Source organism: Eptatretus burgeri, chromosome 13, assembly GCF_056783735.1.
Source record: "Eptatretus burgeri isolate ZD-2024b chromosome 13, Ebu_testis_v1, whole genome shotgun sequence".
NCBI classification, from domain to species: Eukaryota; Metazoa; Chordata; class Myxini; order Myxiniformes; family Myxinidae; genus Eptatretus; species Eptatretus burgeri.
This window is the reverse complement of record NC_140973.1, coordinates 13,334,846-13,348,796: the sequence shown is the minus strand read 5'-3', so window position 1 is coordinate 13,348,796 and position 13,951 is coordinate 13,334,846. Positions and strand designations below refer to the sequence as shown.

General features: G+C 43.7%; 1 protein-coding gene across 10 annotated transcripts in view; it reads right to left on the bottom strand.

Moving 5' to 3' along the window:
• NDUFAF7 (NADH:ubiquinone oxidoreductase complex assembly factor 7) overlaps positions 1–10,562 on the bottom strand; it is a 35,093-nt gene extending 24,531 nt beyond the window's left edge. Inside the window, exons 1-3 of one of the 10 annotated variants that reach the window (XM_085851183.1) lie at positions 10,333–10,528; positions 8,395–8,447; positions 7,509–7,657 (exon numbers count right to left, since the gene is read on the bottom strand). In XM_085851183.1, coding sequence (XP_085707309.1) covers positions 7,509–7,598 — 90 coding nt within the window. In that variant the 5' untranslated portion in view covers positions 7,599–7,657; positions 8,395–8,447; positions 10,333–10,528. Of the gene's footprint in view, positions 1–3,336; positions 3,471–4,784; positions 5,028–7,508; positions 7,658–8,394; positions 8,448–8,657; positions 9,516–10,332 lie in introns of those variants that run through there. The other 9 variants (XM_085851184.1, XM_085851186.1, XM_085851182.1 and 6 more) reach the window with 9 other exon arrangements.
• Positions 10,563–13,951: the final 3,389 nt, after the last annotated feature.

The window sequence follows — 13,951 nt, the reverse complement described above, 5'->3', positions numbered from 1 at the left end:
AGTTTCGGGTATGCTAAACTACCTCGACGTGTTTCGACTTATGAGTAACTTACAAGTAACGTGTGTCCGACGTGTGTCAACGATCGCGGAGCGTGCAGAGAACTTATGCCAGCGTATGCGGAACTTGTGAGCCATACGTCGAGTACGTCGTAAAATTTTCAGCATGCTTGAAATTTCACGACGTACTAGACGTACCACGGACTTCCTTGTTTTTCACCCGAAGATAATTTCACCCGAAGACAGCATACTTCCTCGTTTTTCAGCGTGCTCCCAACGTATACACAACTTACCCATACCGTATTCGACGTGTCCTAGCGTTTTACACACATTTTTCATAGGTCGTCATATACGCTGGCTAAATCGTCAAGGTGTGACTGCGATGTTGACACTTTAAATTTTCAGGCGGTTATTATTTAAATCGGCGAGCGGCAGGTTTTTAACAGAGAACGACACGAGTTAGTCGGCGATACGTGCAGCGCGCTATGCCTAAGTTAAACTATCGTTGGGCATAGGTTGCGGACGCCGACAGCAGGCTAAGCATTCGTTGGTATAAGTTATCTATAAGACAACGAAACGTTCTGTGCCCGTTACTAATATGTTATGCATACAACCAACACGTTATGAATACGACCAAAACGAAAAAAACAAAACTCAAAACTTCAGCGTACGCCAACGTTTTACATACATTTTTATACGTTGCCATTGCTGGCTAAAACATCAAGGTGTGACAGCGCCTTAAAGTCCAGGTGAGCTAAAAATAAAAAATAAAGGTCCATGATGTTTTCATATCTATACCATAAAAGGAGCTGTGCGTATATCCATGCGTCCGTGTGTGCGAGTTCCACCTATTCGTTGGACAGTTGCACTTATCCAACGAAAATATTCTAGTTTTGTATTTTTTAAATTAATTTTCTGAAATTTGTGGAAGTAATTTTTCATTTGGAAGTTGTGGGTTACGATGTGTAATTAAAGGTGGAAAAAGTCTGATTTAATACAATTTAATTCCAGGCCATATGGCAACAAAAGGTGAAATTTTTGAAAGGGGGTGTAGACTTTCTATCGGCACTGTGTGTGCAGGTTTCCTATTATTTCCGACTGTTTTCTAAAATTGTGAGTTGAGGAGGTGACAATGTTGACGGGTTTCTGTGAATTCGGTGATGGCGTGACAGGGGACCAGAAAACATTGCATATTCCGCCGTTTTGACGTGGGAATGCCAATTTGCTTTTATTTTCCGCAAGGGCGGAGTGGGGGGATTAGAATAAAGATGCGACAACTTTGGAAGGGGGAGGGTTGAGAGGCATGGAGAGGTTTGAATGCTGGAGTACGGGGAGGGGATCGATGCCTGAGGGCTGGGAAGGGAAGTGTGAGGCTTTGGGGTTGGGGGAGGGGGGGGGAGAAAAGATGGGACAGAGTTAGGAGAGGGAGACTGTGGATTTTTTGTTGAAGAGTTGTCAGAATTGCATGTGTGAGTTTCCTCATCGTAAAAATAATGTGCTTGTTCATAATTTTTTCGAAAACGATTTTGATGTGTGATGGCTTTTTTAATTATTATTATTATTATTTATTTCATTCCACTCCCTCCCAACCTCCACCCTTCCTCTCCCAATTTATCCTTCCCTTCCTCCAAGATAATAAAAAAAGACTGTCATGGCTCCTTCATTCTCATCTATCTACCACTTCAAGAACAAGCTTGGACCCACTTATTAGATCGCTGCTGTCCACCCAATAGGATGTGACCCCTCTTCAATCACCAGTCAAAGGGCTGGCAAAACACTGGTCCATGTCATGCAAAGCGCAATACAATTCACTCCCAAGACCAAATGCAGGATAAAAGTACCACTAGGTCAGACGTTTCCTGGTGTACTTTACACGTTGTTGAGCTGCGAACAGTTTTCTTCCTTTTTAACATTTTGGGCAAACTATTTCAACCCTCCATTTTTCAGGTACTTTGCTGGTATGTCAATAATAGGTTTGAATCAGAAATTACAAATTCCTTAAAAGTTCAAATCCATCTAATTCTCAGCTTTCCAAATGCATATAGATGTCGTTATGTTATGTCAACATCCATCTCCCTGCGAGACAGAGGTAGAATTTGTTTTCATCACGGACTTACGACGCACCGCTGCCCCAGTGCCTGGCAGCTGGTGAGCATGCCCCACATGTAACATCACCGCCGATAAACAGAGCTGCTATGCTGTGCTCTGCGCTATGGTACGATGCGTATGGCAACGCGGAATTTCACGTCGTACTTGTTGATATGTAACCCAATAACTTTCTTATTTAGCACTCCGATCAATGTGAGATCAGTCTGTAATCACTGAAACTGCAAAGGACACTTTATCCCCCATCGAGCCCCTCTCCCACCCCTAATTATGCATCATGCTATGTTGCTGGTTGTATTTTCAGCTCAGCCATTTTACAGTCTACATGTCGCATACATGACGAACATGTTAAAAAAAAAAGTGAAATTTACCTTGTATGTGATGACATCAATACACTGCCGCATATTTTTAACGTCCATTTTTCACTGGCTTCGGGAAATCCAGAAGCCACGACTTGCTAAAAATCCTTCTGTTGGTACAAACTGGGCGAGCACTGCCAACGAGCTCTGCCGAGTGTGCGAGAGGCTTCTCCATAATGAAGATCACCAAGACTGACTGGAGAGCAAAGTTGAACTTGCACAGCCTCAGCTCTCTGATGTTCATCAACATCAACTGGAATCGATCGGTTTGAGGTTGCAACCCGAACAAGGCCATCAAAGTATGGTGGGGGGTTGGAGGTGAACGAAGCAGAAAGCCACGCACTAATAAACCGTATGGTCCGAGTCCTGTTCGGTCTTTCACAAAGTCACAAGGCGTCACTCAGTGATTTTTGGATTCCGGTTCTGAATAAAGATGGACGCATTCAGCGTCAAGCCGATTTGATGATAAAGTAACTGGAGATTGACATTCGGTAATTAACGTTTGGCATGTTCAGCGATAAACATTTTAATTTAGTGGTTAAAACTGGATACGCAACAAAAACTGCACACAGCCTGGTGTTGAAACACTTTATGGCTTATTACCCCGTGCATGAGAAGCGAAAAGCGCGGTTGAGCAATTGGTTCACTTTGTCTGTCTGTCCGTCTGTCCGTCTGTCCATCTCTGTCTGTCTCGAAATGTCAGTTTATGATCAAGGAACTACTTCGTTACAATTGAACGTTATAATTTGAACACAAATCGCAAAATGAACCTTGACTTTAGCAGTACTTTGGCTCTGAAACGACACAAGACCGAGCCAAGCTGTGGAAAAGTGTCGCTGTATGGAGTTCAAGTCATTGGCGGTATACAGTCTACCTGAAGAAGGACTTCAATGAAACTCAACGCGACCATCGAGCCGATTCACCAATATCCTTCAGTGACGTTCTTGTACTTCCTCAGATGATGTCGGTTCCTCTTACAGACCCCGAGTCAGGTACTCGGAGTTCCAACTGCAGTTGAGAAGGAGAAGGAATCAGCCTGTGGTTCATCACATTCAAGGCATCATACCAGCCAATTACCATCACATTCAAGAAGAGGAAAATATCTCAACCGGAGTCCAGACTGATTGTCTGGGACAGTTTTCTCAGGGTCGTGAGCTACACACCATTTTTTTCCCCCCCAATGAGCACGTGGAGATTGTGCCCGTGCAATGCGTTCTCCTTAGTTGTTGCAAATCGATTTTCCCTCCAGGCAATTGTAATCAGCAACGAGGGCACACAAACGTCCAACCGGGACTTCCCAAAAGAGAGGGATGGAGGGGAAAGAGCGTCTATTCTAAGGGAGCCTCGGCCACCAACTTCAAATGGGGGCGCCGATTCTGAAATCCAGGCCAAAGTACACATGGCCACAATCAATAAGCAGTTTGACCCACCTGCAATGGCCGAACATGCCAGCTCTGTTTGAAGAGCCAGACGATGGCCGATCAAGATGGCATTTTTCATGCACTGAAGATAGTGATGACAATCGTGAAGATGCTTTGCACAAGTTGCAAGACCTTTCACTCAACATTATGGTAGAGTGAGCATCTGTGATTACCCAATCATTCGATTATTTCCTTCTTTCAGAGATGAAGAACAATTCAACGACGCAAAGCCACTCGGTGACAAAAAGTATGGGCTTTGCGAGTCGCCTGGTGAAGCTGATGGCAATATGTGCTCAGATTGTCTATTCGATTAAAAAAAAAACATAATAATAAAAATTTGTCAGTGTGTTCGTCCTCAACCAAATGAGTGACACTACAGGTCGCTCACCATCCTGGACAAGTCAGCCTTGCCAAGGCTAAATGCCAGCTGACAATTTAATGATCACATCGTCGTTACTCTTCAGTGGTTCAAGTGGATTAAGGCTCTGAACATGTTTCGCCATCTCCAAGTTCCATTACTCTCACTGAAGACCTTTTATCTGATAGTCATCATACATTGTGCCCACTGTTCAATGAGGGCTGGCAGGATGGCCTTGGAATCCCCACCCAGCGATGAACTGTCATCCTGGTGTTTCACAGGCAGGGCGAGTCATCAATGTGTGCCGGCCTTCGGATGGATGTTAAAAGGGAGTCCCGTCAATTGGCATTAGTTGGTGGGAGTTAAAGATCCCATGGTGTCTTTTGCGAAGAGTAGGGAAGCTATCTCCAGCACCCTAATCAAATTACAAATTCCTGCCTTCACCGACAGAGAGCATTGCATCAGCGGGCACAGCAATGCCGTCAGCTAATGATGCTAGCCCGCAGCATTGCGCTGCTTATGAAAGAAGAGTTTTCAACGCACCTGGAAATCGAAAAAGCAGGAACTTCCGAACTGCGAGTGATGTTGTGATGTTTGTAAATGCCATGCACAAAGCACGTAACCAAGTTGCTTTGTTTGTCAACGATGAAGTCACGTGATACACCATCTACCGGCCAGCATGCAAGTTACTCAGGAAGAAAGTTGGCGCGTGGTTCGCCGGGTGTACGACTCATGAACTGCCCTGCCGAATTATCTTCGTAGTTAAACAGAAGACCAAGAAGGAACCTAAAGAAGTAAAGAGCAAAGATGGAGTCATCAGGAGAAACAAGGAAAGGATTCGGGTTTCAGCCGCTACTCCTCCACCCTCAAACCCATTCAGGTGCAGCCAAGTGAGCCTTACAGAAAACTTTCTGCAAAAATTCACTTCTTCCCAGAGAGATAGATAACGAAGGAGAGGAATAGAGAGTAAAAGAGATGAAAGAGAAGAAAAAGAAAAAGAAAAAAAAAACAACAATTGGAATGAATAAAGAGAACTGTGGAAAATGTTTATTTTTTTAGAAAGAAACGTAGAATGAACAAAGAACAAAGATGTCGGGAAGAACCCAGACGGATAGATTTCAGCAGTTACTCCCCAGGCTCAAACGTAGCAACATGTACAAGCTACCAGGGGTCCATCCACCAGAGGCTTTGCAAGACCAACATTTGGCTTTGATGAGTGTTGAAACAGACTGTTTCAGAGAAAAGCATTAGATTTGACCTTCAAACTTAAGTCAAAATCTTGACTTCCACGATGTAAATCTCATATTTTGAACAATTTAGTTTTCAACATTGATGGAAAATGTCAACCTTTTAAAGCATTGTGCCATTTCAGCTCATGTTGCCACATCTTATTCTCCTCCTCCTCCTCTTCCCTTTATAAAGGAGTGAGGTCCAATGGCACCAAGTTTCAGCCCTGCCTCAACCACGACACTCCTCCACCTCCCTCTGTCCTCAGCCAACTCTTTCCACTCTCCAAACACCCCTACCTTACGGATATCCATCCTCATATCAGCCTCCCTTCTCAACCGTGGCCCATCTCTTTTTCCTCCTACCTTTGTCCCTCAACCTATCTGCTCTCTTTGCCATTCTCTCTTCCTCAATCTGCACCAAGTGTCCAGCCCATCTCAGCCGGCATTTCACCATTCTCCCTATCAAGCTCATCTGCACACCAATCTCCTCCCTCAAGTCATCCATCCTCCTTCTGTCCACCCTCTTCACTCCCGCAATCCTCCTGACCCAGTTGTTCTCGCAAACCTGCAGCCTCTGTCATTGTCTCTCTGTCAATACCACCATCTCCAGACCGTAAAAGCAGGCCAGCGTGACACGTGACATCAGAATCTTCCCTTTCAATTTTCGTGATATCTTTCTGTCTGCCATTACTCCCTCCACCCTCCTCCATACAATCACACCCACTCGAGTCTTCCTCCAAACCTCTGTGTTGGATTTACCATCCCCAGGTGACTGTTCCCCCCAGATACTCAAACCTATTTCCCTGTCTAATCTCCTTCCCCTCTAACCTGATATTCATTTCTTTCCTTTGCTGCCAGACCCACATCATCTCAGTCTTCTCCATAGTCATCTTCAGCTCATGCTTCCCAAACGTCTCCATCCACTCCGCTAGTACTTACTGCATCTCCCATCAACTCTCCAACACAACAGCCAGATAGTCTGCATCCAACATCCTACCCGGAACACCTCTCATGTTTACCTTCCTGTTTACCAGCTCCATCACCGTGATCAACTTGAGTGGGGTGAGGGTACATCTCTGCCTCAAAATGATGTTCACACCGAACTTCTCAGACATCCCAGGACAAACTAAAACTCTTCCCTGCATTCCCTTGTGCATCCCTTCCACCAACCTCACTTCTGCATCCAGCACTTCCATCCATCTCAGTGTCGCCATCACCATCTCTCTCGGCCTTCTCCAGGTCGACAAATCCCAATGCAATTTCACCTTGCACCTCCAACCTCTTCTCCACCAGCTGTCTCAACGTGAGCATCCCATCCGTCATCGCCCCACTGCTCTTCTCCAATCTCCATCTCCACACTCTTCCTTGTCATCCAGTCCAGAATCCTCTCCAGCACCTTCATGACATGACTAAGGAGTGTAATGCCCCTGTACTTACCCAGATCTTGAGCATCACCCTTCCCCTTCCATAATCGGCACAATTAACCCTGTCCTCCACTCCTCCGGAATTGGACCCTCTCGCATACATGCATTCAACAGTCTCTTCATCCAACTGACTCCAACTTCTCACGCAGCAATTATCATCTCTGTGCACACCTCATCAATGCGTGGTGCTTTTCGCTTCCGCGGTCCCCTCTCAAATTCAACAGCTCCCCAAAATATCCTTTCCACACCTTCAATGTTGCCCCCTGTCTGTCACGAGCCATCACCCGCACCCCTCCCCCCTTTCATGTCCTTACTGTCCTCATCCCGGTTACGAGCCAGTTTATAACCTAGATTTGACCTTCAAACTTAAATCAAAACTCTTTGCTTCCACCAAGTAAAACTCGCAATTTGAACAATTTAGTTTTCAACATTTATGGAAAACATCATCATTTTACAGCATTGTGCCGCGTGAGCCTGGTGATACTCGTGTTGCCACATGATCGACAGGATGGAACCAAAAACCCATAAATCCTTTGGAGCCTCAGTAGAGATCAAATGAGCAATCAGGTGTTCCAGCCAACATCTTTCAAGGATGAAAGATTAGTTAAGCGTACCTTGACGGGATTGGTGAGCGTCTCACGCATGTATTCAGCAACAGTAATAGGCCCAGTGGCCTTTATTTTGCTCAACAAGTGCTTGAGCATTGGGGTCACCTCCACACCATCCTCAAGTGCATGAGAACATGTAGATCTCAGATTTGTAGCTGAAATAAACAGAAAACGATAAAAGCTTTACAAATACATCGTGTCAAGTGTGCATCGTCCTCCAGTCATTTACTCCGGTTGTATCCTCTTTCAAAGACGGGGCACCATCTTTTAAAGACCGGAACTGGAAGACGATGCACACCTGACACACACCTCAAATTTTCAAGTGTTTTCTCCATTTTATCTACGTGAATAGAAATATTATCAGTTAAAACTTACCTATCCTATCCAATAACTGATAACAACTATAAGGGCACTCGGCAGAGCGTATACCTCCACCACGTAATGCCTGATCCACGAGAACGTATCGGGCCCAATACATTTTTTAAATATCATGCTATATTTCGTTTTTGGCCCTATCTCTCTGCCTGGTGTTGGCTGAATGGTTATGGTGACAGGCTTTAGATCCTTGGATCCTGAGTTCAAATCCCGCTTCGCTGTTGAATTAATACCAGGTGGGGGTAAACTCGGCCTGTCATCCTTCTGAAGTCGGCAAAATGAGTGCCAGCATGCTGGTATCCTGTGTTGGAGTGGCGACCCGTCCAGGATTGTGCCCAATAGCCAAGGAGACTGCTTTGGCAGCACCAAGGCTCTGCACAGAGTATGGTCCCAATCTCCTCCTCCTCCTCCCTATCTCTCAATGGTGAAGAATCACTTTAGAAATTAAATAATTCTCCTATCCAGATCTGGATCTGGATCTTCACTGAAATATAATCAGTTTGTCCTTGTCACACACCAAATCTGTCCACATAGTTTCATCCGGATCCGTCGACAACGTTCTGAGATAACCTGCAAACAAACAAACAAACAGACAAGGGTGAAACCAACCTCCTTCAGCTTCGGTGGCGGAAGTAAATATCACGACAAAGATTGCATTAGTGGGTGGCATCACAGGTGGCTGAAATTTTTTTCAAGGTAGAGTCAAAAAGTCTTTTCCTTTATCATAAAAGTTCCAAAGCCAAAAACACGACTCCTGTTAGGGAGGATCAGGAAACTCACCGAAGAAAAGGTGGAACACCTTGCACCAAGTTCTGCCGGTGCAGGACCATGGTTTGAGTTCATCAAACCATGGTCTTGGCTCCCGCTCATGATGCACGTGCAAACAATAGACAGTACGGTGACAATGATGGCGTTCGGACATATCCAAAATAGACAAGACAAAAGCGGACAAAAGCAACAAATGTGCAAACGTTACAATTTTGTTGCATCTTCCAAGCACGGGTGATTATTGTTGAAAAATTGCGCAAAATGAGAGCGTCTGTTGTGCCGTTGAAACCATACCAGGTGGGTTGACTCAATCTGTCATCCTCATTCCTCAGGTCTGCAAAACGAGTACAGTACGTCTATCTTACTGGAAACAAAGGGGGCACTGCATTGCATCAGCGGCACCGCTGTGCTCCCAGCAATGATGCAACCAGCAGCCACAGGCAGCGTACCAAATAATAAGCTGTGCATCATTTCGGGCATTGATGATGTACGTCCAAAACGTCCAGCTTGGTATTTTGTATGCAGCCTGTGGCATGGCTGTGCCACTGATGCAGTGTCCCCTTGTTTCCAGTAACATAGACGTACTGTACTCATTTTGCAGACCTGAGGATGACAGATTGAGTCAACCCACCTGGTATGATTTCAACGGCACAACAGGGGGTTCGAACACAAGACCCTAAGTTCTTAAACTTGGCACCTTGACAGTTAAGCAGGATAAGTGAACACCAGGGTAGGAGGCATGCTCATAGTATGACGATGGAGTAGGAGGCCATTATGTGCCGGCACCCTGAGCAGAGTCCCATGAAGTATGTACAACGAGAAAACGAGCACGTCTATAAAGTACATACTATAAATAATTAATAAACGTACAATAAATCCTCACCTGGATACCATAAATTAATTAATTAATAAACGTACTATAAATCCACACCTGGAGACTATAAATAAATTAATTAATAAACGTACTATAAATCCACACCTGGATACTATAAATAAATTAATTAATAAAGTATTGGAATCCACACCTGGATACTATAAATAAATTAATTAATAAACGTATTGGAATCCACACCTGGATACTATAAATAAATTAATTAATAAACGTACTATAAATCCACACCTGGATACTATAAATAAATAAATTAATAAACGTACTATAAATCCACACCTGGATACTATAAATAAATTAATAAACGTATTGGAATCCACACCTGGATACTATAAATAAATTAATTAATAAACGTACTATAAATCCACACCTGGAGACTATAAATAAATAAATTAATAAACGTACTATAAATCCACACCTGGATACTATAAATAAATTAATTAATAAACGTATTGGAATCCACACCTGGATACTATAAAGAAATTAATTAATAAACGTACTATAAATCCACACCTGGAGACTATAAATAAACTAATTAATAAACGTATTGGAATCCACACCTGGATACTATAAATAAATAAACGTACTATAAATCCACACCTGGAAACTATAAATAAATTCATTAATTAATAAACGTACTCAAGTCCACAACCTCTGATTTCGCGTTTGTATAATATATAATGTAATTATTTCCTGCAGGGAGGTTGGCGATGTGTATGGATACGGCATGGACAAGATGGGCCAAATGGCCGTTACGACCTTGAACAGTTTTGTGAATTCGTGATACTGTAAACTCACCAACAGCTCCCTCACCGAGTACCAAGTCCCGCCGAGACCAAAGACAGTTTCGAGTCCAGGGCGGACAGAGATGCCTGTTAACTATCGACCACAAACGGCGCCTCACAAAACCCATAACGGATGGTAAAGCGACGGAACATCGACTGACGCGCTCCTCGGCAGATTCATTCACATGTTCAGGGTTTCGGGGAAACGCAATCCGCGACTCGCGCAGCCTCGATTCGTCTCCCCCGTGATTCGTCTCCCCGATTCGTCTCCATGGTGAAGCGTTCGCGAATAGTGCGTCGCTTTAAGTCGGTGCAGAATGTTTTCACCTTTATTTCATTCAAAAATCACATGTACTCTGATGAACAAAGAGAAATTCCGGTTCATTTCTGTGCAATATTTTGAAAAAAATATTTTATGAAAAATTTAGAAGATGGTCGGAATTGACGGCCGGCGGCTGACATGAATTCGGTAGGTGGTCTGGCGGCGTTACGGCGAATTCGGTAGGTGCGAGAGCATTGCATGTTGGGTTAGGATTGGGAGGGAGAGTGAAGATGAAAATTTTACCAAATTTGCGTACGTAATAAATAGATGGCCCTAAAGTTTTATTAAAATGAAATTGAAGACCTGTGTGAAGACTTAAGTCAGATTTTTGAAAAAAATGAGCTGGCACCAGTACGATGTATCACAGCAGGTTTTACTTCGTGGAACTCATGTGAACATTCCGTACGGGCACGCACCACTTCCGGATAGTGATGACTTCGTGTATCTATCTATTATAATTCCAGCAATGTGTGAGTGTGTCTGTGTGTCTGTGTGTCTGTCTGTCTGTCTGTCTGTCTGTCTGTCTGTCTGTCTGTCTGCGAGCGTCGTTTCTCGACAACCACCGGTCCGATCTGACTGAAACTTGCCAGGAATATTGCCGGGACCTGAGGATGTGCCTTTTCAAGGTTTGATATTAATCGGACGCGCGGTTCCCAAGTTATGGCCGTTTATCTGTCAACCAATGACAAGACACGGTGCAATGACGTCACGAATGACGTCACAATTAATGTTTATTTCTTTTATTTTTTTGCAGATTGATGTCGCAATTCTTCTTCTTCTTCGTTTGGTATGATGTCACAATCGACGCTGGGGACCTGAATATGTGCCTTTTCAAGGTTTGATATCGTTCTTCATCCGTTTCAGCTGTTTCCCAAGTGTTTCCCAAGGTTTGAAAGCTGTTTTTTCCCAAGGTTTGAATTGTTGTGCTTGGTTGACATTTGTGAATACATTTACAGAGAGAGGGGCGAGAGAAGGGGGGAGAAAGGGGACGAGAGAGGGGGGGCAAGAGAGGGGGGCGAGAGAGGGGAGGGAGAGAGGGGTGAGAGAGAGGGGGCCTCACAATTCGAGAGAGGAGGGGGTGAGAGAGGGTAAGGGAGAAGGAGGGGGGGTGAGAGTGGGGGCGAGAGAAGGGGGGGGGCGCCACAATTCTTCTTCTTCTTCGTTTGATATGACGTCACAATTGATGCTGGGGACCTGAGTATGTTTCCCATGTGTTTCCCAAGTTATGGCCATTTATGATACGGTTGGTCTGATCTAATTGAAACAATGCTCCGATCTAGTCGTCGTTTACGAGAGCGAAGGAACGAAGCTGCACATAGTGGCACACACCTACGGTCCCGCACTAGTTCTAATAATTTCTCGATTTCTTATGCGCATTTATAGATAAACACAATGCCCCAATCCAGTCGAAATTTACGAGAGCGAAGGAACGGACTGTGTGGTTGTTTGAAATTTTTTTTCTTTTCTTTTGGTTTGCATGTATGGCCACGCACGTATGGGCATGCGAGAGCGAAGGAACGGCCTGTGTGGTTGTTGTTTCTGGCTCGCAGTTTGAAAGTTTTTTTGTTTTGTTTTTTGCACGTACGGGCACGTACTCGTAATCTATAATGGCCAGAGCATCATTTGATACCAAAAAATTCCGAAAATAAGTACTCAAGTCCTGTATATTGGTGTGTGGTCATTGTTGAATTCACTAAAATGTAGTGCAAGAAATACCCATCCATAATATTTGAGCAAGAAGTTCCTAAGTCCATGACTGTCCAATCAAAATGCAAGTATGTATCATGTGACAAGCTGTGAAAAATGGCGACCATGGAGGCTGGACAGCATGGTGTGAATGAGGATAACCCTGATAACAGATATGACGGGGGCAAAAAAACGTAAAAGAAACCCTGGAGACTGGGCTACAAAGAGAATGAAGGATGCCAAAGCATCAGGTATGTAGTTTCTATGCATTATACTTTGCTGGTACTGAAAAAGCACTACATTGGTCATCATCTTTTGAGCCCTCCTAAAACTGTGCATGTGGCAGTGCAGTGCAATGCTGTGCTGACCGAGATTCCCCATGCATTGGATGTATGTACACTGTGCAGCTCCAGGAGACATAGTAAAAATGGGTTTGGCAATCAAAAATGAGCAATAAAGGGCTTTCTGTGTTAAAAGTACCCAAGTCCAGCCATTTTGTCACAAAAAGTACTTGAGTCCAGGTATTTAGCCACAAAAGTACCTAAGTCCAGGTATTTAGCCACAAAAAGTACCTCAGTCCAGGTATTTAGCCACAAAAATTACCTAAGTCCAGCTATTTAGCCACAAAAAGTGCCTAAGTCCAGGTATTTAGCCACAAAAAGTACCTCAGTCCAGGTATTTAGCCACAAAAAGTGCCTAAGTCCAGGTATTTAGCCACAAAAAGTGCCTAAGTCCAGGTATTTAGCCACAAAAAGTGCCTAAGTCCAGGTATTTAGCCACAAAAAGTACCTAAGTCCAGGTATTTAGCCACAAAAAGTACCTAAGTCCAGGTATTTAGCCACAAAAAGTACCTAAGTCCAGGTATTTAGCCACAAAAAGTGCCTAAGTCCAGGTATTTAGCCACAAAAAGTACCTAAGTCCAGGTATTTAGCCACAAAAGTACCTAAGTCCAGGTATTTAGCCACAAAAGTACCTAAGTCCATGTATTTAGCCACAAAAAGTACTGAAATCCAAAACTGATTTTCTGGTTTTCTTCGTAATAAAGGATTATTTTTCCACAAAAAAGGGTTTGTCTGCTCTGTATAGCCCCTGGAACCAGCAACAGGCTCCATTGTATGCCACCTTTAAAAAAAAAAGTATCTGCAGCATGTTCTGAAAACTTTGATCCTCAATATCTCAAAAGTGTTATTTTGTGACTAAAGTACTTCTTGCACTCAGATCTTCAATTACGGACTGCGAAGGGTCCAAGGTACTTACTGTACATCATTATCGAAGAGCAAACGTATTAGCACCGTATAGTACAGATCAACTACGGCTCCGTCGAAAGTATGGTACGCTGAATGTGAACAAAATGTCATAAAAGCCTGATGGTGATAATACATCTATTTATTACGTACATAGAAGTGACTCAGGAGGGAGAATTAAACAGAGATATCGATGAGGAAAGAAAGAGAAGAGGAGACAAAGGTTGGATGTGGAGGAAGAAAAAGCAGTTTATTTATGATGTCCCTGTGTACTATATACAGACAGTACTGTGTGTAGACACTCATTATAATTGATAACAGAGCAAGATGACTTTGTGATCATTGTAAAAAGCTTGAACGATCGAATACTGCAATGCTTA